The sequence below is a fragment of the Equus przewalskii genome, chromosome 23 (genome assembly GCF_037783145.1).
Source record: "Equus przewalskii isolate Varuska chromosome 23, EquPr2, whole genome shotgun sequence".
Classification (NCBI taxonomy): domain Eukaryota; kingdom Metazoa; phylum Chordata; class Mammalia; order Perissodactyla; family Equidae; genus Equus; species Equus przewalskii.
In genome coordinates, this window is record NC_091853.1 from 16,111,895 (window position 1) to 16,135,204 (window position 23,310).

At 39.5% G+C, this 23,310-nt stretch overlaps 1 protein-coding gene across 15 annotated transcripts in view; it reads left to right on the plus strand.

The window, feature by feature from the left end:
- NPL (N-acetylneuraminate pyruvate lyase) overlaps positions 1–18,667 on the plus strand; it is a 43,194-nt gene extending 24,527 nt beyond the window's left edge. For 3 of the 15 annotated variants that reach the window (XM_070591552.1, XM_008521677.2, XM_070591554.1), the window contains 6 exons: positions 6,419–6,511; positions 7,789–7,937; positions 8,062–8,108; positions 10,383–10,488; positions 13,589–13,628; positions 16,268–18,667. In XM_070591552.1, the coding sequence (XP_070447653.1) occupies positions 6,419–6,511; positions 7,789–7,937; positions 8,062–8,108; positions 10,383–10,488; positions 13,589–13,628; positions 16,268–16,452 (620 nt within the window). In that variant the 3' untranslated portion in view covers positions 16,453–18,667. The remainder of the gene's footprint in view (positions 1–6,418; positions 6,512–7,788; positions 7,938–8,061; positions 8,109–10,382; positions 10,489–13,588; positions 13,629–16,267) is intronic. The other 12 variants (XM_070591553.1, XM_008521683.2, XM_070591555.1 and 9 more) reach the window with 5 other exon arrangements.
- Positions 18,668–23,310: the final 4,643 nt, after the last annotated feature.

Sequence of the window (23,310 nt, forward strand, 5' to 3'; positions counted from 1 at the left end):
TATCATGTTCTCCACCCAAAGACTAATTAACATCCATCACCATACACATGTGCCCTATTACCCCTTTCACCCTTTTCCCTTCCCTCCTCGCTCTGGTAACCACCAATCTAATCTCTGTATCTATGTGTTTGTTTGTTGTTGCTTTTCTCTTCCACTGAGTGAAATCATACAGTATTTTACTTTCTCCACCCAACTTATTTCACTCAGCATAATACCCTCAAGGTCCCTCCATGTTGTCACAAATGACAAGATTTCATCTTTGTTATGGCTGAGTAGTATTCCATTGTGTATATATATCACATCTTCTTTATCCCTTCATCCATTGATGGGCGTTTAGGTTGTTTCCAAGTCTTGGCTATTGTGAATACAGTGAGGAACATAGGGGTGCAAATAGCTTTTCGCATTCGTGTTTTCATGTTCTTTGGATAAATACCCAGAAGTGGGATAGCTGGATCATATGGTAGTTCTATTCTTAATTTTTTGAGGAATCTCCATAGTGTTTTCCACAGTAGCTGCACCACTTTACATTCCCACCTTTTCTCCACATCCTCTCCAACTCTTGTTATTTCTTGTCTTTTTAATTATAGCCATTCTGATGGGTGTGAGGTGATATCTCATTGTAGTTTTGATTTGCATTCAGTGGGTGTAATGCCTTCAGCTTTGTTCTTTTTTCTCAGGATTCCTTTAGCTATTTGGGGCGTTTTGTCATTCCATATAAATTTTAAGATTCTTTGTTCTATTTCTGTGAAAAATGTTCGTGAAACTTTGGTAGGGATTGCATTGAATCTGTAGATTGCTTTAGGAAGTATGGAGATTTTAACTATGTTAATTCTTCTAATCCAAGAGCACAGAATGTCTTTCCATTTCTTTGTGTCTTCTTCAATTTCTTTCAACAGTGTTTTATAGTTTTCACTGTACAGATCTTTCACCTCTTTGGTTAAGTTTATTCCTAGGTATTTTATTCCCTTTGTTGCAATTGTAAATGGGATTGTATTCTTAATTTCTCTTTCTGCTACTTCATTGTTAGTGTATAGAAAAGCAACTGATTTTTGTATGTTGATTTTGTATCCTGCAATATACAATGAATAAATGTATTCATTTATTATTTCCAAAAGTTTTTTAGTGGATTCTTTAGGGTTTTCTATATATAAAATCATGTCATCTGCAAATAGTGACAATTTCACTTCTTCCTTTCCAGTTTGGATCCCTTTTGTTTCTTTTTCTTGCCTGATTGCTCTGGCTAAGACTTCCAACACTATGTTAAAGAAGCGTGGTGAAAGAGGTCATCCTTGTCTGATGCCTGTTCTTAGAGAGATAGCTTTCAGTTTTTCTCCATTGAGAATGATATTAGCTGTGGGTTTGTCATATGTGGCCTTTATTATGTTGAGGTACTTTCCTTCTATACCCATTTTATTCAGAGTTTTTGTCATAAATGGATGCTGTATCTTGTCAAATGCTTTCTCTGCATCTATTTGATGCATCTATTTAGATGGCCATGTGATTTCTATTCTTCATTTTGTTAATGTGATGTATCATGTTGATTGATTTGTGGATGTTGAACCATCCTTGCATCCCTGGAATAAATCCCACTTGATCATGGTGTGTGATCTTTTTCCTGTATTGTTGTATTCGATTTGCTAGTATTTTGTTGAGGATTTTTGCATTAATGTTCATCAATGATATTGGCCTATAATTTTCTTTTTTTTTTGTCTGGTTTTGGTATCAGGGTAATGTTGGCTTCATAGAATGAGTTAGGAAGCTTCTCCTCCTCTTCAATTTTTTGGAAGTTTGAGAAGGATAGGTATTAAGTCTTCTTTGAATGTTTGGTAAAATTTGCCAGGGAAGCCATCTGATCCTGGACTTTTATTTTTTGGGAGGTTTTTGATTACTGTTTTGATCTCCTTACTGGTGATTGGTCTATTCAGATTTTCTGTTTCTTCTTGAGTCAGTTTTGGAAGGTTGTATGATTCTAAGAATTTGTCCATTTCTTCTAGATTATCCAATTTGTTGGTGTATACTTTTTTGTAGTATTGTCTCATAGTCTTTTGTATTTCTGAGGTGTTTGTTGTAATTTCTCCTCTTTGATTTCTGATCTTATTTATTTGACCCTCCTCTCTTATTTTCTTGTTAAGTCTAGCTAAAGGTATGTCAATTTTGTTTATCTTTTCAAAGAACCAGCTCTTGGTTTCATTGATTTTTTCTATTTTTTTTTAAATCTCTATTTCGCTTATTTCTGCTCTGATTTTATTATGTCCTTCCTTCTACTGATTTTGGTCTTTGTTTGTTCTTTTTCCAGTTCCTTTAAGTGTACTGTTAGATTGTTTATTTGAGATTTTTCTTGTTTGCTGAAGTAGGCCTGAATTGCTATAAACTTCCCTCTTACAACCACTTTTGCCATATCCCACAGATTTTGGCATGTCGTATTTTCATTTTCATTTGTCTCCAGGTATTTTTTGCTTTCTCCTTTGATTTCTTCATTGACCCAATCATTGTTTAGTAGCTTTTTGTTTAATCTCCACATATTTGTGGCTTTTCCAATTTTCTTTCTGTAGTTGATTTCTAGTTTCATACAGTTGTGGTCAGAAAAGATGCTTGGTATTATTTCAGTTTTCTTAAATTTATTGAAACTTGTTTTGTGGCCAAATATTCAGTCAGTCCTGGAGAATGTTCCATGTGCATTTGAAAAGAATGTGTATTCTGAGGTTTTTGGATGGGATGTTCTGTATATGTCTGCTAAGTCCATCTGGTCTCATGCATCATTTAAGGCCAATGTTCCCTTATTGATCTTCTGTTTGGATGATCTATCCACTGATGTAAGTGGAGTGTTAAAGTCCCCTACTATTATTGTGTTGCTGTCTATTTCTCCTTTTATGTCTGTTAATAATTGCTTTATATATTTAGGTGAGCCTGTGTTGGGTGCATAGATATTTACAAGTGTTATATCCTCTTGTTGAATTGTTCCCTTTATCCTTATGTAATGTGTTTCTTTGTCTCTTGTTACAGTTTTTGCTTTAAAGTCTATTTTGTTTAATATAGGTATTGCTACCCCAGCTTTCTTTTCATCGCCATTTGCGTGGAGTATCTTTCCAGCCCTTCGCTTTCAGTTTGTGAATGTCTTTAGGTCTGAAGTGTGTCTCGTATGCAGCATATATGTGGGTCTTGTTTTTTCGTCTAATCAGCCACCCTTTGCCATTTGCTTGGAGCATTTAGTCCATCGATATTTAAAGTAGCTTTTGATAAGTATGTGCTTATTGCCATTTTGTCACTTTTTCTCTGGCTGTTTTAGCAGTTCTTCTCTGTTCCTTTCTTCTTCTCTTGTTCTCTTCCCTTGCAGTTTGATGGCTTTCTTTAGTATTATATTTGGGTTTCTTTCTCTTAATTTTTTGTGTATTAATTATAAGTTTCTGGTTTGCAATTACCATGAAGTTTATATATAATAATCTACATATATAACGATCTATATTAAGTTGATGGTCTCCTTAGGTTGACCTCCTGCTAAAAGCTCTACTCTTTTACTCCCCTCCTCCCACATTTTATGTTTTTGATATCATATCTAACCTCTTTTTTAATGTGTATCCATTACCCTCATATCATGGAAATAGGTAATTTCAGTAATTTTGTCCTTTGACCCTCTTATTATCTTCATAGGTGGTTGATCTGCTACCTTTACTGTATTTTTGCCTTTACCAGTGATTTTATTGTGCGTTTTTTTTTTTTTTTTGGATAATTTCCTTATTCCTATTTGTGGCCTTCTCTTTCCCACTTAAATAAGTCCCTTTAGCATTTCTTGTGAGACTGGTTTCTTGGTGATAAAAGTTCTTTAATTTTTATTTGTCTGGGAAACTCTTTATCTCCACTTCCATTCTGGATGATAACCTTGCCAGGTAGAGTATTCTTGGCTAGAGGTCTTTTCCTTTCAGCACCTTAAATATATCATGCCACTCCCTTCTAGCCTGTAAGGTTTCTGCTGAGAAGTCGGCTGATAGCCTTTTGGGGTTTCCGTTGTATGTAACTTATTGCCTTTCTATTGGGGCTTTTAGGATTCTCTCTTTATTTTTAATTTTTGACATTTTAATTATAATGTGTCTTGGTGTGGGCCTCTTTGGGTTTATCTTGTTTGGTGTTCTCTGCAGTTCCTGTACCTGGATGTCTGTTTCCTTCCTTAGGTTAGGAAAGTTTTCAGCTATTATTTCTTCAAATAGATTCTCTGCCCCTTTGTCTCTGTCTTCTTCTTGGACCCCTATAATATGAATGTTGGTATGTTTGATGTTGTCACAGAGGTCCCTTAGACTGTTCTCGTTCTTTATAATTCTTTTTTATTTTATCTGTTCAGTTTGGGTGAGTTCCTCTAGTCTTTCATCCAGCTCGCTGATCCATTCTTCTGTATCATCTCCTCCACTGTTGAGTCCCTCTAGTGAATTTTTCATTTCCAATATTGTATTCTTCATTTCTGATTGGTTCCTTTTTAATTTTCCAGTTCTTTGTTGAAGGTCTCACTGAGTTCATCCATTCTTATCCCAAGATCAGTGAGCATCCTTATGACTTTTTGTTTTGAGCTCTTTGTTAGGTAGATTGTTTATTTCTGTTTCTTTAGTTCTTTATCTGGGCTTTTGTCCTATTCCCTTACTTGGAACATGTTTCTTTACCTCCTCATTTTGCCTCTTTCTGTGTGCTTATATCTATGTATTAGGTAGGTCAGCTACATCTACCAATCTTGGAGATGTGGGCTTATGTAAGAGATGCCTTATGGGGCCCAGCAGTGTGCTTCCCTCTCATCACCTGTTCTGAATGTTCCAGGAATTTCCACTGTCTGGACTGTGTATGCCCTTTTGTTGTGGCATGGTTGCTCTTGCTGCGGGCACACATGTAGGCTAGGCTGGCCCCTGGGCTGGCTGGTTTAAGGCTCATCTGTGTGCAGCTGCTGTAGTCACTTTAGTCACTTAGTGGGTGAGGCAAGCCCCTACATGTGGCTGGCTGCAAGGTCTAATAGCACACACCTGCTGCTGTTTAGCTGTTACGTAAGTCAGGCCCCCAGAGTGGCTGGTGCTAGACTTAGGAGCTCACAATTGCTGTATGCCTCTCATAAGGCTCCCTGCAGTGCAAAGCTATTGTTAGCTCTCTCAGGAGCACAGATGGGTGGATCCAGCCCCAGGCATGGCAGCACACAATTGTTTCAGGCATTGGAAGGTGCGGCAGATCCCCCGTGTGGCTATTTGAGATAGCCAGTGGCACAAGTCTGCTGTGGCTGATATGCCCCACCGCCCGTGGGCCTACATACCCCACCAACACAGGCCAACCCCTCACGCATGCCCTGCTGAGGGGAACCCATTCACCCTGCTGCAGAGATCCCACACGCCCCACTTATGTGGGCCCACAGGCTTGCTGGTGGGTAGGGCCTGTCCTTCACATAGGCTGCCAGCCCTGGCTGAGCTGAATTAAATCGTGCTCTAATGGGAGGGTCAAACCCCTGTGCTAACAGGCCAGAGGGAGAAATCCAATAGCATCTGCCAGCGTCTGTGTCAGCATGCCTGTACCGGGTCACAATAATGGCTGTCGCCAGTGTCTCAGTCCCTAGAGAGATGGGACCAGCTGCTCCTGCCTCTGTGAGATGCACTCAGAGCTTAGCAAGTGAGTCTCTTTTACCAAAGGACTGTGTACTTTTCTTTCTTGTGTTTTTGTGTTAGAACAGGTGAATCTATGTGTGGGCCCTTTAAGAGCATGCTTTTCTTTCTCTGAAGTTTTATAGTTTTTCTGGGGGTATTCCCATTGCTTGGAAAAGCCAGAAAAGCCAAGTATTATGGGAACTTGTCTTGGTTGTGCTGAATTCAAAGGCTGGGATGCCTATCGTGGCATAGATCTCCCACTCAGATCTCCCCACTCCTTGGGGAAAAGCTTTCGTGCCTTTAAGATTGCTCCTGGCCGTGAAGCACCACCCTAGGATGTGGTTTTTCCCTCAGCAGAGGGGTATTTCTGCCTCTTCCACCCCTGTCAGTGTTGTCCCTTGTTGTGGGGGTTCTTTTTTTCCAGTTTCTGGATCTCTCTCACAGGGAAGTTGTTCCACAGGTAGTTGGAGATTTGTTGCGTCCGTGGGAGGTGGTGAGTTCAGAGTCCTGCTATGCCACCGTCTCCCCAGAATCCTCTACACCAGTTTTTTTAATAACAGTTTACTATGGCAGGAAAGTGATCATCTTGTTTTGGCTTCTCTACAGAAAGGAAAATAAAACTTTCAGTGAAGTCAGTTGCAAAGACATTGCAGTAGCAATCTCGGGGATGGTAAGAGTGGTCAAGAACTTTTGGCTTCCAAAAAGGATGGTTACATTTCACTGGAGGGTTCTTTTTTTTTTTTTTTTTTTTTTAACCAGGGAAAGCCAGTGTTTTCCGCTTGTTCACACTATGACTTTTCCTGCTGTTCTTTCAGATGTCCTGATTAATTTCCTAAAGGAGGTGGCTGCTGCTGCCCCTGCATTGCCATTTTATTACTATCACATCCCTGCCTTGACAGGGGTAAAAAGTAAGTACTCCTTCTTTCCCTCCATGTCTCACGTCTTACTCTGTTTCGCTAAGAAACCCCGACTCCATCCCACCGCACCCCACCCCACGTCACAAAAGCATGACACTATTGCCTACGTGTTCCAGTTGCTTCAGAATAAGTCATTCATCAAAAATAAGTCAGCCCTTATCAATCACTGACACCATCTTATAATGAAGGTTAAGTATGAAAGATGAGTTGACCCCTAGGCACGTCCACACACTTTGTGTCAATCACACACCTCTCCTTCTTATATGGGGAGGTACAGCCTATACACCCCATAGGACAGGGACTGTGTCTACCTTGTACTCTACTGTATGCTCAGTGCCTGGCACTTAGGAACATACTCTGATCCCTTCTCACTTTTCTTCTAGCTTTTCTTTTACTAGTATTATTATACTTCTCCAGCAAGAAGATTGTTGCAATTAGATGAAATTTCTTAGATTATTTTTTAAATCCCATTCCTTTCTAAGTTCCTTAAAAGAAAAATAGAAGCTGTGCTTTATAAATGTGTAAACATTCATCTACTGTCTTCAAGGAAGGGAAGCCTTAGAGCTATAATTTTTGTTTTTTTTAAAGATTGGCACCTGAGGGGCCAGCCCAGTGGCATGGCAGTTAAGTGCGCATGTTCCCCTGTGGCAGCCTGGGCATTTGCTGGTTCAGGTCCCAGGTGCAGACATGGCACTGCTTGGCAAGCCATGCTGTGGTAGGCATCCCACATATAAAGTAGAGGAAGATGGGCAGAGATGTTAGCTCAGGGCCAGTCTTCCTCAGCAAAAAAAGGAGGATTGGCAGCAGTTAGCTCAGGGCTAATCTTCCTCAAAAAAAAAAAAAAGATTGACACCTGAGCTAACAACTGTTGCCAATCTTTTTTTTGTTTTAATTCTCCCCAAAGCCCCCCAGTACATAGTTGTAGATTCTAGTTGTGAGTGCCACTGGTTGTGCTATGTGGAACGCTGCCTCGGCATGGCCTGATGAGTGGTTCCATGTCTGCGCCCAGGATCCGAACCCGTGAAACCCTGGGCAGCTGAAGTGAGCGCGAACTTAACCACTCGGCTACAGGGCCTGCCCCTGGGGCTATAATTTGACAAGTACATAGGAACTACTCAGCAAGGGCAAGTGATTATGTCCAATCTGCAGTCAGTTCCAGCTGAGAACAGCCCCTGGTAGCTCAATGCAGATGTGTAGGTCTCTTTGAGATGTTATTTGATATTTTCCGGAGGTGTGCAGATTAATGAGTCGTTTATTGTTTTGAGCAGTTCGTGCCGAGGAGGTGTTAGATGGGATTCAGGAGAAGATCCCCACCTTCCAAGGGCTGAAATTCAGTGACACAGATCTCTTAGACTTCGCGCAGTGTGTTGATCAAAATCGCCAACGACAGTTTGCTTTCCTTTTTGGGGTGGATGAGGTAAGTCACCCCCCTGGCATATCCCAGTAGGTTAGTTTCCCTCCAAAACAATTTATGTAGCTTCTTATGTAGTAGCATCTTTTTCTCTTTTTCATAAAAGTGAATACTCTTTGTTTCTGATTAGCAACTGTTGAGTGCTCTGGTGATGGGAGCTACTGGAGCAGTGGGCAGGTAAGTATGACTCATTTTTCCCAACGGTTATAAATGTACAGTCCCCCCACAGAGACATTCATCATCTAAGTAGTTGTATTTCTTGCATGTACACCTTTTCTAATAGAAGCTGCTTTTCTTTCCCACATTCTTTCAGTGAAAGGAAATTAAGTAGAGCTTAGCAGTTAGCAACTCAGTCGTTATTAGAATCATCTGTTGCCTTAGCGGTGTGGCACTCAAGCTGAGAGCATGCACCGAATTTCTTTGTCAGAAATCATTTGGTTACAAATAACAGAAACCCATTCAAACTAACTTACATGAAAGAAGGTAAGTTATTATAAAATACTGGGAGATTACATAAAACCCAAGAGGCAGAAGTACAGCCAGGCCTCAGAGAGGATGAGAACCTGGAACTGCAGAGCCCTCAACAGCCAAGGCAGATCCTTCTACACCTTTGGCCCTTTGGACTCTCACCTCTGCATCTCTCTGCACATCTCTTTATTTCCCTCTGTCTTTCTTTCCAGATGGGCTTTCTCTGATTCCACTTGCACATGGCCAATCATGATGCCCAAATGTAGCATCTTAGGACGTTGCTAGATAGCACTGCCTAGTCCAGGTGTCCACCTAAAATCCAGTCAGCTGCAGCCAGGAAAGTAGAATCACTGCTCAGCAGAAGGCTTAAGGAAGGTGGGCAATTCGATTAGCATGTCCACTGCACGTGTTAATCTAATTCATTAGAAGCGCACCTGCAAGCAGATTGATCAAAATATTTGCATTAACTGAAAGTACGTTTCCTCCCAGTAGGAAAAGTACAAGGGAAGCAAAGTAATATTCATAATGTGTCTGGGTGAGTGAGGCTTTGAGGAAGAGTAATTGAGTTGGATGGTTTTAAGGGCTTGTTCACCAACCAGGGTGGCCTGCAGTATCCATCACCACTACAGGGACATTTCTACCGAGGAAACCAGAATGCCTGCATCTGCTGAACATGGAACATTTTTTTCCCCTGGAAATTCTTACTTTTTTGACTCTTGTTTTTTGACCTCCATACTAGATGTTTTAATTCTGTCAACATAATCTATAAGCAAAGTGCATTTGGTTAGACTTCGTTTCTTCTTGATTATCATCACATTCCTCTCTGTCTAACTGAGGATACACCTAAGACCACTGGGATTAGAATTTTAGTAATCTGAAACTCTTCAGACATTCATGTACATGTCATGACTTAGGAATATTTCACATCTGCAAGTGACTTATCTCCGCTCATAGATTTTATTTTTCCTTAATTTATTACCAGAAGATGATGCGACTTCACGTTCCTGGAATCCCTTGCTGTTGACTCCAGGGTCTACATATATGAGGTACCAACAACATTCTGTTCTTGGTACATCAAGATAAATACATTTTTCTGATACTAACTTACTATATGAGAAGTCATTAGAAACTGAGGAAACATCCTTGTTACGAATTTCTATAACCTTCTGCCTGCTGGTTTCCCTAAGAATTCCATGATTGGTCTAAGATAATTTTCTTTATTGGTACGGTTAGGGATTTTTTTTTTCAAGTCCACAAGAACATTTTATGAGATCAAATAACATTCTCACCTTCATTTTTGTTCACTTGTAATAAAAGGCAGCATGAAGTGATGGAAAGCCTCTGTGACAATTCTGTGGCCTTTTTTTGAGCCATAGTTTCTTCACAGTGAAATAGAAAACAGGTCTAACTGGCAGGACTTTGAGAGGATTGGACATAATTTATGTCAAGCACCTGGAATATAATAGACACTCAACAAATGGTCTTTCATTTTATTATTATCATTATTAATATTATTAGAAACTAGGTAATAAATAAGTTGGCAAAGAATTTAGGTCATCTGCTGGGATTTTCCCCTTTTACTGTGGTGCTCCATTCACCCAGTTCCTCAGCATAAGGCTTTAGGACTCTCCTCAGATACTGCATTTTATCCACAGTTCTTACCCAGCACTGCACCTCTGTGTGGGCCCTGGGGCAGGTGCCGGCCTCAGTAGCTCCCTAGCAAATACACCTCCATCTTTCACTCTTTTTTCTTTTTCCTAACTATCTTTTTTCTGTTTTTCTTCCTTTATTTGCTTTGGTGTTCTCTGCCTCCTCCTGGCACTGCGTGGTCTTGCTGGAAACCTCAGAACTTGAAGACACCTGATCCTCTGATAGATTAGGGCCTAAACAGACTTCTGGAAGTCCTGGCATATTTTTTTCCCTCTTAAGCAGCAAAGGGGTTTGAAGATCTGGACCTTTCTCACTGAGTTATTGATCCTGCAGGATGTGCTGTTTTCTTTCTAGCACCTATAATTACCTGGGAAAAAAGACAAACCAGATGTTGGAGGCTTTTGAACGAAAGGACTTCTCTTCAGCCCTGAACCATCAGGTTAACTTTTTCTTCACTTCACATAAATCGCAGCCTTTTTCTTCCCCACTGGATAATTCTTATTCTCTCTCATCAGCATTCCTACCATGCCTGCCCTCATTAAAATCGCCTAGCTGCCTCTTTCTTTGCTTTCCTTCTGTTCCTTACTTTTTCTTGTTTAAAACCAAACCTGTCCTTGTTATCCATGTTCCCTACATGTCTAATCAGTACAGGCCCCATACGGGAATGACTCCTCTCTGTTCCTCCTAGAAATGATCTTATTTTTACTGTATGTTCAAAGTATTTTTGTGACTGTAAAATAATAGTGATAGATTTCTGGGGAAATGACCACATGCTATCCCCTTGAGGACGTCACACCTGAGTCACCAGGGTATATGTGAAGCTGGTAACCTAAAATGGGGAGACTCAATCCAAAGTTAGAGCAGGTCAGTGCTCTTCACCCTGGAAATGTGCTGAGAACTGAAAACATCCACCAGGCAGGAAACAAGAGCCTTGTGGTTGATCCAGGAGAAGATACTGACTTTGAAACAGGAAAAGCAGCAGGAGCTGATATGTTACAGGGAGGACCCCAGAGGAAATGGTGGTTGCTGTTAATGTTACATAGAGGACAACCTCTCTGTGCAGAAAATGAAGAACCTCACTGAAAGGTAGAACCAGTCGCAGCAGCTGAGTAGGGTGTGTACTGTAGACAAATGGGATGAGGTAGAAAGAAATAGGGTAGGCACAAGCAAAAGACTTTTGGAGGCTCAAAGGCACAGGGGTTTTCAGAGTAATAAAAGTGACTGAGAGGAGCATCCCAAGAAAATAAGTGGGAATGAAAGGCATAAGCAAGATCAGGGCAGGTGGTCGGTCCCAGTAGAGCTCAGATAAGGGGTCTTTTTGGACTGGACAGGCCACCATCAGGGCAATCAGAGATTACAGAGCAGAAGTGCAAAGCATCCTGGAGGTTAGAGGAAGTGACCTGAGCTCCAACCCAGAAGCATATGAGGAAGCAGTTGCCAGGAGTGATGAATAATCCCCCACCCTTTAGTCCTGAACAGTGAGCCAACCTGAATCTACATTCTACGTAAAGTTTAAATACCTTATTTAATTTTCCCTTTGTTCAGCCCCAGACCCAGTGAAGCTGAGAGCAGGAACAGGGTAAGGACTTAGGAAGCTATGCCAAGTAAACTAAACATTGGCAAGACTTTGGTTTAAATTAAGATAAGAGGTCTGAATTGTACGGACTCTGCCATCTCTTTGCATTCACGGTTATTATCTTTTCCCTTAGTTTCCAAGAAAAAGTTATTTCTGAAAATTCCAGCCCGTTCTGAGCTGAATGACAGGGAAATCATAGGATGGAGCAAACTGAGACAGCTGTGATATGGACCCTTTCACTCAGTGGTTTCTTTTGTTGGCTGATCCAGTTTCCATCTTTTTTTCTTTTCCTTTAGTCCCACTCAAATAAATCATCCCACTCAACAGTATTGGTAAGGAATTTAGTTTACCACATTCTCTGTTTCTTCTTACTGAAGGCAAGTAGGAGTGGGTCTCATTTACTCATTTATTCATATACAAAGGGCTGAGCTGAGTGCAGAATTTCAATAAAGCTGGTCTCTGTCCTAAAGGAGTTTGCAATCAAGTGAAGAAGCAGACAAGTAAAAAGTTAGGGCTAAATTTATTCATTATCATGGACTTAAATGCCCTCTGTTATGCTTACATAAAGGAAATGACACGTGTACAAAGATATTCCTTACAGCATTGTTTATAATAACAAAAGGTGGAAACAACCAAATATCCATCCATAAGGAAATTGTTAAATACATTATGTTTGAGTTATGCAATGGAATTACATATGGTCCTTTATAAGGATGAGATATTTTGTATGTACAGATCTGGAAATATCTCCATGATACATTAAGTATCAAAAAGCAGCAAAGTATGGACTTGTGAATGTAATGTGCTATAGCTTGTGTATGAGGGGAAAAAAGAACATATATATATATATATTTGTTTGTAAGGCTCCGGGTATTAAAATTTTATTCTGCATTGAATTTTTTATTAGTAGTATACAATTGATTAAAACAACATAAAAGTAAAATGTTATTGAAAATGCATCTCTTAATGAGATGGATGGGAGTCTTCTTTTAATGAATTAGTTCATGAATTCATGGATGAATATTACTTAATGCTAGGATGAGTTAAAGTTCAGCATCAGTACTATTTCTGTTTTTTGTTTGCAGAGAAATAAGTGCTGTGAAACCCCATTCCTATAAGTTAGTAGATGAGAATAGAAGAAATTTTGTTATAGAAGTGTCACTCAATTCTTCGAACGATTTTTTAGTCATATGCCAAAAATCACGGAATGCTTGATCATTTAATGATTTTCAGCTGACAACCTGAGTAACAACATTGAAAGCAAAAAATTGAAAACTCTACGATTTTTTAGAGGACTTGTTATCCATTAATTAGAGGAATCACTCTGTCACTCTTTGTCAGTGCCAATACCAACATTTTGATTGGCTCCTTTATTTGGTTCCCAGAGGTGTCCCTAGGCAGTGATATACGAGGTATGTTTTTCAAAAATGGGAGAAGGACTGTGAAAGGGGAAATATAAAAGGACAACCTGCTCCTCCATTACATGTGAATTCTTATTCTGATCAGTTTTAGAAAATAGCACTTATGGAAGTTGAGGCTATAGAAATTAATTCCCATAAATCTTAGCCGCAGCCAAGTGCCCCTTAGGTATCTTGGAAAGTGCCCCAGAGGTTAGTGTGCTCCTCTTTGAAAACAACTGTGCCAGCTGATCAGTTTACCTACATAAGCCAGGTGGGTAAAGGATGCCTTCCCCCATCTTATCTCTCTTGTACAATTCTATTGTTGGACCTTCTTTTCTGCGTGGGCCCATTTTATAAAACTTGTATGTATGAAAAGATCCTAATATATCCTGGATGGATCTCAACCATCCTCTGTGGCTGTCTTTCTCCACTCTGACAGACCTTCAGAAAACTAAGGTGTGTGGACTTTTTAGTTTGGGGTTTCTGCAATTTGACCTCTAAGTGCTTGAAGTTGTTATCACAGTTCGGTAATACTGACTATACATTTGTTTGTTCCTTTTCAGTTTTGTATTCAGAGATTCATCAACTTTGTGGTCAAACTAGGTAAGTTTCCTGCTTTGTCTGCTACTGGAGAGCGTAAAGGAAATGGACTTTTCACTGAGGGTTTGAGAGAAAGTGAGGAGGGACTTGCATCACTTTCTCTGAAGGTTCAACAAGAACGCCTTTTAGTGTTCTGTTGTGAGCAGAGTTTTATTTCCAATACTAACCTTCAGGGCCAACCCTATAAATTGGTGAAGTACACCTAGTTGGAGGGACTTTGGCCCCCTTCTACAAATCTCTCTCCTCCATTTTAGCACTTTGTTCACCTCCCCACTCTGCACACACACCATTTTTTGTTCCTTCTCTCCTATACCAGCAGCACCCCCTCCCTTTACTTGCCTCTGCTCATTAAAATTCTACTGCCCCACTGTGGCTGATTTCAGCCTAAGTGCTTGGAAGAAGGGAATCTGAATATAGATCTTACTAAACTGTGAATGACTGACAGCTCTCCCAAGAGTATTTGCAATTTAAAGAGAGTTTATTCACAGGTAAGCTTAAATGGATGGAGGTTTGGATGACAATGTAAAATTTGAGGAAAATGTTGTGAATTTGAGTAAAGAAATCTCTCCAGAGTCTCCTAAGTCTTATCCCATGGCAAATGACAAATGCCATCATTCACTCCATTTCTATAAGAGATTGGCCCTTCTTGAGAACCTGGGTCAAGTCCAGGAAAAGTTTTAGGTTTCTTCTTGGCAGATCTCCCACCTCCTTTACAGAACCTTTCTACCTCATCCTGGCAACTTCTCCTGAGCGCCAAGCACCTGTTATGTGTTATGCCCCTCATTCTCACAGGGTTCTCAGCTAGCTACCTTAATCCTGCAAAGACAATGTTTCCCATTTGCTTTTCCACCTTCATGAGTTTTGTGGTATTTGTGTGCTACCAGTGCTATTAATTGCCTATTATTATTCCCTTGTTGTAAGCAATGCTTTTCACAGAATTTTGGGTTTGGTATGATATTTATATGTCCCTAAAATGCGTTAAAGTAGATATCAAACTATTAAATTTTTAAAAGAACTAAAAGTTTACCTGTGTATATAAGATCACTTTGCACAGCAGCCATAATATTGCAACAGTTTTGCAAAATATAGCTCTAAGACGTTAGCTGAAAGGATTGTCTCTTTGGCCATAATATTTGCATTTTAAAAGGGGACTCCTGAAGGTAGTTTTTATGATCTAGAAGAACATATCTTCAAAGAACTCATTTCACACTGCCTTTGGGGTTCTAGTTTTCGTGGTTTAGTCAAAGAGAGACTTATCTTAATAAACTTTTAGTCTTATAAAGGTAGCTCCCTATTCCACCATATGTAATAAGCCTATGAGGGCCATTTTGCATTCATCAAACTATATTCTATATATTTAATCATGCTAGTATTTTTCTTCCCAATGGTCAGTTGTTACTGTAACTAAGTTAACTTGGATCTGAGAACAATAGCCAGTTAAGAAAACAAATATCTTTCTCTCTGTGCTGTGTTCTGGATTATTTCCTTAGGTCTACCTTCAAAATCACTAATTCTATCTTTAGCTATGTTTTCTCCTATTTAGTTTCACTAATTATATATGTTTCATTTCTTTTTGGCTTTATTTCAAGTTTTCCTGTTCTTTTTATATTTTAGCCTATGGCTTCTACTCCTTTTATCTCCATGAAGTCTCTTTTGGAATTTTGTATCAGCTGTTCTCAGGATGTGAAATTTGTCAGTTGTGCATTTGCTGGCTCTCATGTGGCTTCTTTTTCCTCACATGCTTAGTAATTTCTGAACTCATCTTCAGAACTGTTGTTTTCTGGGGAATCCATTGTGAGGTGGATTGTGAGGTGTCCTATGAAGAGCTTTTACATTTGCCTCTGCTAGGACACTATAGTTTCACCAGTTCTAATCAGTCTTTAGGGTAATTTCTTAGTCTGGTTCCTATAAAAGTGTGCAATGCAAATATGGGTCCATATTTCTGTATAGCACAGGATTGGCATTTCTTTCATATGATCTTTTTCCATCCACAGCCCAAGCTTCTTTGCTTCTCTATCCTCAGGCCAATGGGCTGGATATTTTTCTATTGCTTTTCCTAAAAGGCTGGCTACCAGCTTCACAAAGGGAATTTAATTCCAGCTCCTTGCTGTGCACAGACCCAAGGCTTCATTTTGCATTCCTGCTCCAGTGTTATAACACCAGCTCTAAAACAGTGGCTTTGAGTCATAAACTACTTTAAATAGTACATTTCTCAGGGACTTCTTAGATGTGCTTGAAATAAATTCTGTGCTGGCGATGAAGTCCTACATCATTTGATCAACAACAGTATATCCCTAAATCAGATGATCCTCACGGACCATTTGGCTTCAGTTACTCCTCACCACCCTGACCTCTTTATCCCTGATACCTTTGGTCCCTCCTTGCTTTCGAGGTTGACTTTGAGTCTTCATTTTATAGTTTGTCAACTTGTTAAAAATTTTCCCACGTTTCTATGTATTTGAATCAGGAAGAAGGATTTCCTACATCTGCTCAGTCTGCCGTATTGACTAGAAATGTTCCCATCTTTTAGTACCCCCTTATCCTATCACAGTAGTCACTGTAAGAATGTGATCTCTTCTTTGGGATGTTGTGGTGAAGCTGACAGTCCCAGTCACGTTCCCTCATTTATTTTTCCTGTCTAGGTTTTGGAGTGTCACAGACCAAAGCCATCATGACTCTGGTCTCCGGGATTCCGATGGGCCCACCCCGGCTTCCACTGCAGAAGGCCTCGAGGGAGTTTACGGATAATGCTGAAGCTAAACTGAGGAGCCTGGATTTCCTTTCTTTCAACGACTTAAAGGATGGAAACTTGGAAGCCTGTAGTTAGTGCCTCTCTATTAAATCAGAGTGTGTACGTTGAGATATAATCCACCTTGAATAATCCATTTGTTTCTCAAGAACTTTTTAGAAGAACTTAAACTAAACTCTTTCCTAGCAAGTGAAATCTCACATCAACAAGTATTTAAGTACCTACTATGATCATTAAAGAGTTTTATTTTGTGAAGAGGCAAAAAAAGGAGTGATGAGCTGTAAGTCATTCAATATTTCACAAAATATTTGTGGAGAAATTTCTGCTTATATGGATGAGATGGAATCAAGAGGAAAATTTTAATTGGTTAATTCCAGCTGTCTTTAGGAGGTCTCATTATCTTGATTTCTGACTCTTAATCCCATTTTAAGCTTTTCTAATTTCAAACCACTGTAACATACTTTCATTTTAATAAATATTCACTTGGAATCTAGGGCTATTGCTTTTAGGCACGCCCGCTAACTTTAATGCCAAATTACAACATGCCTCAACTACACACAACTGTTAACACACCAGCTACCTTGGCTGCTCAGTCTAACTCAAGAACATCTGCTTTCAGATTAATTGCAACATCACAATTTTCCCCCCAAAACACTGGGTAAGGTAAAAACTTGCTTCAGTTCTTATAACCAAAGGTCCGGTTAGGGTGGTTTTCACATAACAAAGGAAAGGTCTTCCCCAAAGAAGAATTCAAGTCTCTGCTTGTCGCTATACAGAAAACTCAAAGTTTCAAACAAAGAGCTCTGCTCTGGGCACCACGAACTTCCCCTCTCCTCACTGAGAAGAAAGTCTCTCCCCCGTAGCACCCTGAACTATTGGAGGCGAAGGCCTTTTTGTTTTTCTTGCTTGAGAAAGACTGTCCCTGAGCTAACATCTGTGCCAATCTTCCGCTGTTGTGTATATGGGATGCTGCCACAGCATGGCTTGATGAACGGTGTGGAGGTCCACTCTGGGGTTCCGAACCCATGAACCCCAGGCCGCCAATGTGGAATGCTCGAACTTAACCATTATGCCACCAGACTGGCCCCTGTCCACGCCTTCTTTACTCTTTTCTTTCTCCGTAATATATCTCTGGCTGTTCAGTCTCCTTTCTAACAAACCCTGGTGTGTGCTTTCTACTAAGACAGTATATTGACAGTTAACCCCTGGTGATGTTAAACTTGATTATCCAGTCTGTTAATTACCTGAGATTTGGTTTTTGTTTCTTCTCTAATTAGTCTGCTCATTGGCAGAGGAAAAGTATTTGCAATTCATATCAGTTTACTCTTTAATTCTTAAAATTAAAAAGAGAACTTTTTCAAAATGAGAATTATAAATTATCAGTGGACTCAGTTATCTTTTCTAACCCTCTCTTCAATTGGTCAGCTGGTTAAGAAGAGTTACATTTGTATCTCCTCATTTTTTTTTCTAGTTATTTTATTGAGGTCGTGTTGGCTTTCAACATTGTGTAAATTTCAGGTGTATGTTGTTATATTTCAGTTTCTGTATAGATTGCACCGTGTTCACCACCAACAGTCCAGTTTTTATCTGTCACCATACATATGTGTCCCTTTACCCCCTTGGCCCTCTCCCCACCCACTTTCCTCCAGTAACCACTAATCTGTTCTCCTTATCTGTGTTTGTTTAACTTCCACACATGAGTCCTCACTCCTCTTTTCGCCCAGGAATGACATATACTGTTTTCTCGTATTTCTTTCTCTTTCAAGAGTAAGGTATCTGAATTAAAAATTGATCCACAATGGGTTATGTGAGCTTATATTCTATCACATTGAAACTTTTATTTCTTTATAGCTGTTAACTTCTTGAAAGAAGAAAAGTGAGGTTTTTGTTACAATGTTTGGTTCTGGATGTGATATCCTTACTTAATGATATTAAAGCCAAATTAATATTTCAATGAAGATAAATCTTGGGCATCCAAGCAAAGAACTCTGTTTTTCTGTTTTTGCTCTGTGAAGTCGAAGCTTAGAGGACTTTTAAGATGGTTAATGAAATCTTCTGAACACAGAGTAATATCATGATTGAAAATGATAGCTCTATCTATTTTAACATGCAATTCCTTAGAAATGAATGATTATATATAGCAGTAGATTACTAATTCATCACAAGTAAAATTTTGGAATATTATGAACTTACTATTATCTTTGAATTAGTTTTTAATGTTAAAACTAAAGTAATGATGTGAAATATTTCATTCAACACAATACTAAAAGCTGATTTTTAACCTCTGTTTCAAGATGGAAATCTGAAATCGTTTCATTGGGGATGGTTGGAAGGACAAAGTGGTTTCAGGGCTGGTTTTACTTAGGATCTCTCTTGGGTTTATTCAAAGTTGTAGGAAGATAACCAGAGTGTGTGGGGTTGGTGGGTAATGTGCATTGTTCCTCAGAAAGGCCGTTTGCTACAACTTGAGGGAAATTTCCTCTTTATGATCACCTGAAGGGCACAGAACATCTCTGCTCTCAGGAATCTGAAGTCTAAGAGGAGGCGAGGCTGGGCTGGGGGACTTTCTAGAGTGACTCTGTAACCCAAGGCCATGTACACCCCTGGGCTCACCTAGGCTTTTCATATGAGGAGAAATGGAATGGGACATACAAGCCCATCAAATCAAGAAGAGCAAACAATGTATCTAACTCATTTAACCATCCCTCTTATCGCGTGCTCACTCAGCCCCCAATTTCCTTCAATGAAACTAAGGAAACTTGGAACCAAAATTATGCAAACAGCAGAGCTAAGCCCTAGGTAGAGGTGGGACATCACCTTGCACTTGGGTTTCTGGAGCTGAGAAATGGCTACCTGGTGGACAAAATAACTGACCTAAATCATGTTTTTCTTTGTCAACCCCTTTGGTGACTCTTAGGAAATCATTTGATACACAGGAGACGTCTTTTGCAGTTTAAATTAGACAACCAAAAGAAAAAGCTTACAGGAATTTCTTAAATTTTATCACACAGTTAGTAAATGTAATGGAATGGGTTCCATAAAATGCATACAGAACTCGTATCCAGCAAGACTTGTTACCTACACGAGTACACCGGTTACAGGGAGTGTTCAAGTTCTGTGCCAGGTGGATCACCTGAGGAGACTAGACATCAAGTCTTCACCCCTGATACATCTTCTATACAGCAGCTGGGATTCCTTTTATAAATGCCAGGGTCCCAGGTTTGAGCCATATGTTGGGTGAGGCCATGTAGGCACAGAAGTGTTTGCAAATGCCAACCTTTGGTGTGAGGAACAGCCCTCCTCCCACCCATTAGCCAGCAACCTAATAGAGTTATCTTTGAGGTCCTAGAAGTGGGCTCCCCCTAGCAGGCAAGCACATCAGCATCTCAGAGTGCTCTATAGTCCAAGTCCAGTTTGCCCCATTTATAGGTCACCCTGCAGCAGGTAGAAGGAGGTGGTACAATTACCACGTAGACCGTTCCTGGGAATCCTTGGACTTGGGTGAAACAAAGTGATCCGCCTCAGGACTTCATCGAATAGGCACATCTAAAGCATCTCGTACTGAGGGCTGCAAATAATATTCACAAGCCTAGATTGTCTTCAGGTTGCAATCGCTACCTGGACTCCCCAGAACACTGATCCAACTAGCGTTGTCCTTTTCCTAAGGAAACAGCCTCAATCAGCTTTGATGTCCCAATTTGAACAGCCCTCCAGAATCATTTTACTGAGTATCCTTCACCTTTTGCTCTTGTGCTCGTCTATATAGAACTGCACCTGTCTGTAGGTCTTCCGTCAGGATCACTCAGTATGGCCAGAGGAAAGTGACGGAGGATGGGGGTGCAGGAGAAGAGAGACCAACTTCCATGAGGTGGTGAGGGAGGGTACTCTGATTCCATCAGACTTAATCTGAGATTAGGAGGCTGGGAAGGAGCCAGGCAGGTAAAGAGTGGCAGAGGATGCATTCCAAGTAGGAGCCACAGATTTGACAATTCCAAGCCACAGAAGAGTCTGGAGTGTGAAGAACTGAACAAAAGTCGGTGGACTAGAGTTCAGACACCAAGAAAAGAATAGGAAGGAAACAGTTTAAAAGGTTTGGAAGGAGACAGGTCCTATAAGCCCTTATAAGTCATAGGAGCATTAAACTAAAAGTGTTTTTAAACTAAAGGTGTTTTTCTGACTATAACTTTATTTTTAATGTAAAATAACTATAAGCCCCACAAAAGACTGAAAAATTGGTAAAGGAAACAGTGCAGAAGGAAGAAAAGAAAGTTTACAATACGCCTTTATTATATTATAGTTTATGTACAAACTATATTGTTACAAATTGTTGTTTATAAAGTTTTGTGGAAAAATTGATGTATTTTTCTATTTGAAATCTTTCGTTTTCTTGGGTTTGGATAATAGGGATCATGATTCTTCTGGTTAAAATTAAGCAAAATATTTTTTACTTTAGTGGCTTTTTATTTAGCTGTCGGGTTTTCAGGAGTGAATTAAACATATTATTTAAGGATAAGTACACTTACATTCTGTACCAGATAATTCTAGTATCTAAACCTTTACAGGCACGATTCTGATGTCTGTTTTTTTCTGCTAGTTCTCACTCCTGGTACTTTAGATCCTCACATCTTGTGATTTTTAAATTTGAGATTGTGTTCAATGGAACTTTATATGTGGGAATTATTTGAAGTCTGGATGAAACATGCATTCTACCCAAGAGGACGTGGTTTTAATTCATCCAGGTGATTTATCCCTGCTGACTAGTGACCACTTTAAAATAATTGACTTGAGATTTTGGGGAGTATCACAGGAAGTGAATCTTTTTTTTCCCTCTACCCAGCATGTAGTTTGTAACAGACAAGTTTCCCTAATATACTTTTCTTTGGGGTTTGTTTTTTGTTGTTATACTGTGTTTGTTTTTCTTTTTGTTTCATTGTTGCCGTTGTTGTTCACTGTTCACTGAAGGCGTGAGGCATCCTGGCTGGCTGTGCGGTGGTCTCAGCCTCTGCTCTGGACAGCCTCCAGGCTTGGTCTCCTTTCTCCTAAGCCCCATGCAGCTCTTAGTAAAAGGAAGGTCAAGTTCATCAGGGGTCAGCACACTCTTTCAGGGCAGGTGCTTAAACAGGGTTCCCTTGCCTCTTGGAATTCATTCATTCACTTCATGTTTCTTTACCTTTAAGGCATTTTCATACTTTCTTGGCAGCACAGTAATGCATTTTTTAAATTGTATTCAACATTTTTGCTATTTTTCAGTGGTATTATTTAGGGCATCCTCCCTCCCCCCTATTTTTTTTCAAGCTTCTAGAATCTTTCGCTTTAGATACCTCTTTTAAATACAGCAAATTTATATTGTGCTTACGTGTTCCAATCCGACAGTCATTTTCTCCTAATGGGTGAGCATATCCCATTTACCTTTATTGAAAGTTTTTCTAAAGTAGTTCATAAAAATACAGTACGTTCTATACTAGTATCCAGTAGAAAATTACAAATTCTGAATATGTGAAACTATTTAACATTGAAAAAAAGTAAAACCCCATAACCTTATAGAAAGGTATTACTGGTATGAGTGAGAGCTGGTATAAAGCAGGCAACAAAATGCTCGAATATACAAATGCATGGGGAAATAATGCTTCACACTGTAACATGAGAATCGTAACAGCAAATGTGAATATCATGTTTCGATGACTATGTAAGTAAGAAACAAGCCAAACTGTAAAGTTAAACTAATTCCTATAGAATAAAGGCAGAGAAAGCAAATATAACTGTAAAAGTGGAAAAAAGCAAGTTGCAAAATCCAATGAACTTGAATAAATTTCTGTACAAGTAGCCACAGAACTTGTAGATAAACAAATGATTTAACAGAAATTGGTACAATGGATATAGAAAAATAATACATGGGATTGACTTCTACTGTCGTGCTTGCTTGTTAAAGCAAAAAAAGCAAATATTCACTGACCTATATGCACAGCAAGCCATAAAAAAGTAATAATTCTAATAGAAATTGGCATTTCAATGAATACCATGACTATATTAACAAGGAAGAATATAATTTTAAAGGTATCAGATATGTTTTATTCTTCATCCTCAAAATCTGGACACTCATTTCTGCTGGAATCCAGGTTACACGCTTCATCTGTGACATTCATCACGTTAAGAGTCATCAGTCCTTTAAGTCATAGCCCATTATCAGTACCATTATTGCACTTTTTAAAAATAATTTAACTTTTCTCTTGTTTTAAAGCATTGCATTTGCTGTGTCTGGGTACATTTCAGGCCCTGTCCTTATTTTCTCCAACTCTGTTTTGTTTGCTCGGTTAGTGGGCACCCACAGTTGTTCTCAGCAGCATCCTTCTCTGGGTCTACAGCATCGTTTGAACTTAACGGTAGACCAAACTCTCCCTGGCTTTTGAGCCATGGGTTACTGTAGTGACACGTTTAAAACTAAATCTTGGAAGAATGATCCAGATTCTGCCTCTGATCAGCTTGGTGTTTTGTGGCTTGTTATTTTAACAAAATTATGCCTAGTGGGTAAAATGTGCATTCTTACTGGGATGTTCTGGGTTGGTGCCTTTTGTCCCTAAAGGGTGGCACATCACTTTTTGTGCTCTAGGACATACTGATCACTGCAGCTCACCCTGGATCCTCATCTGTACACCTCTCGGCAACCTTGCTCTTGGTGGGGCCTCAGCCTTTCAACCATATATGGGTGCAATGAACACAATGTGATTTTCAGATGTTATGTTTTTTTAGAAAAAAATAGTTTTAAATATGGTGTATGCCAGGTACTGAACTTCACATGCTTATTTATTCTTTATACTTACTTTATAATGTAGGTAATGATATTTCATCCAATGTAAGATGCTATTGATTGTAAGACATCATTATTTTATATACCTCTGAGAAAGAAAAAAACAGATAAAGTTTGACATGCCATCTCAT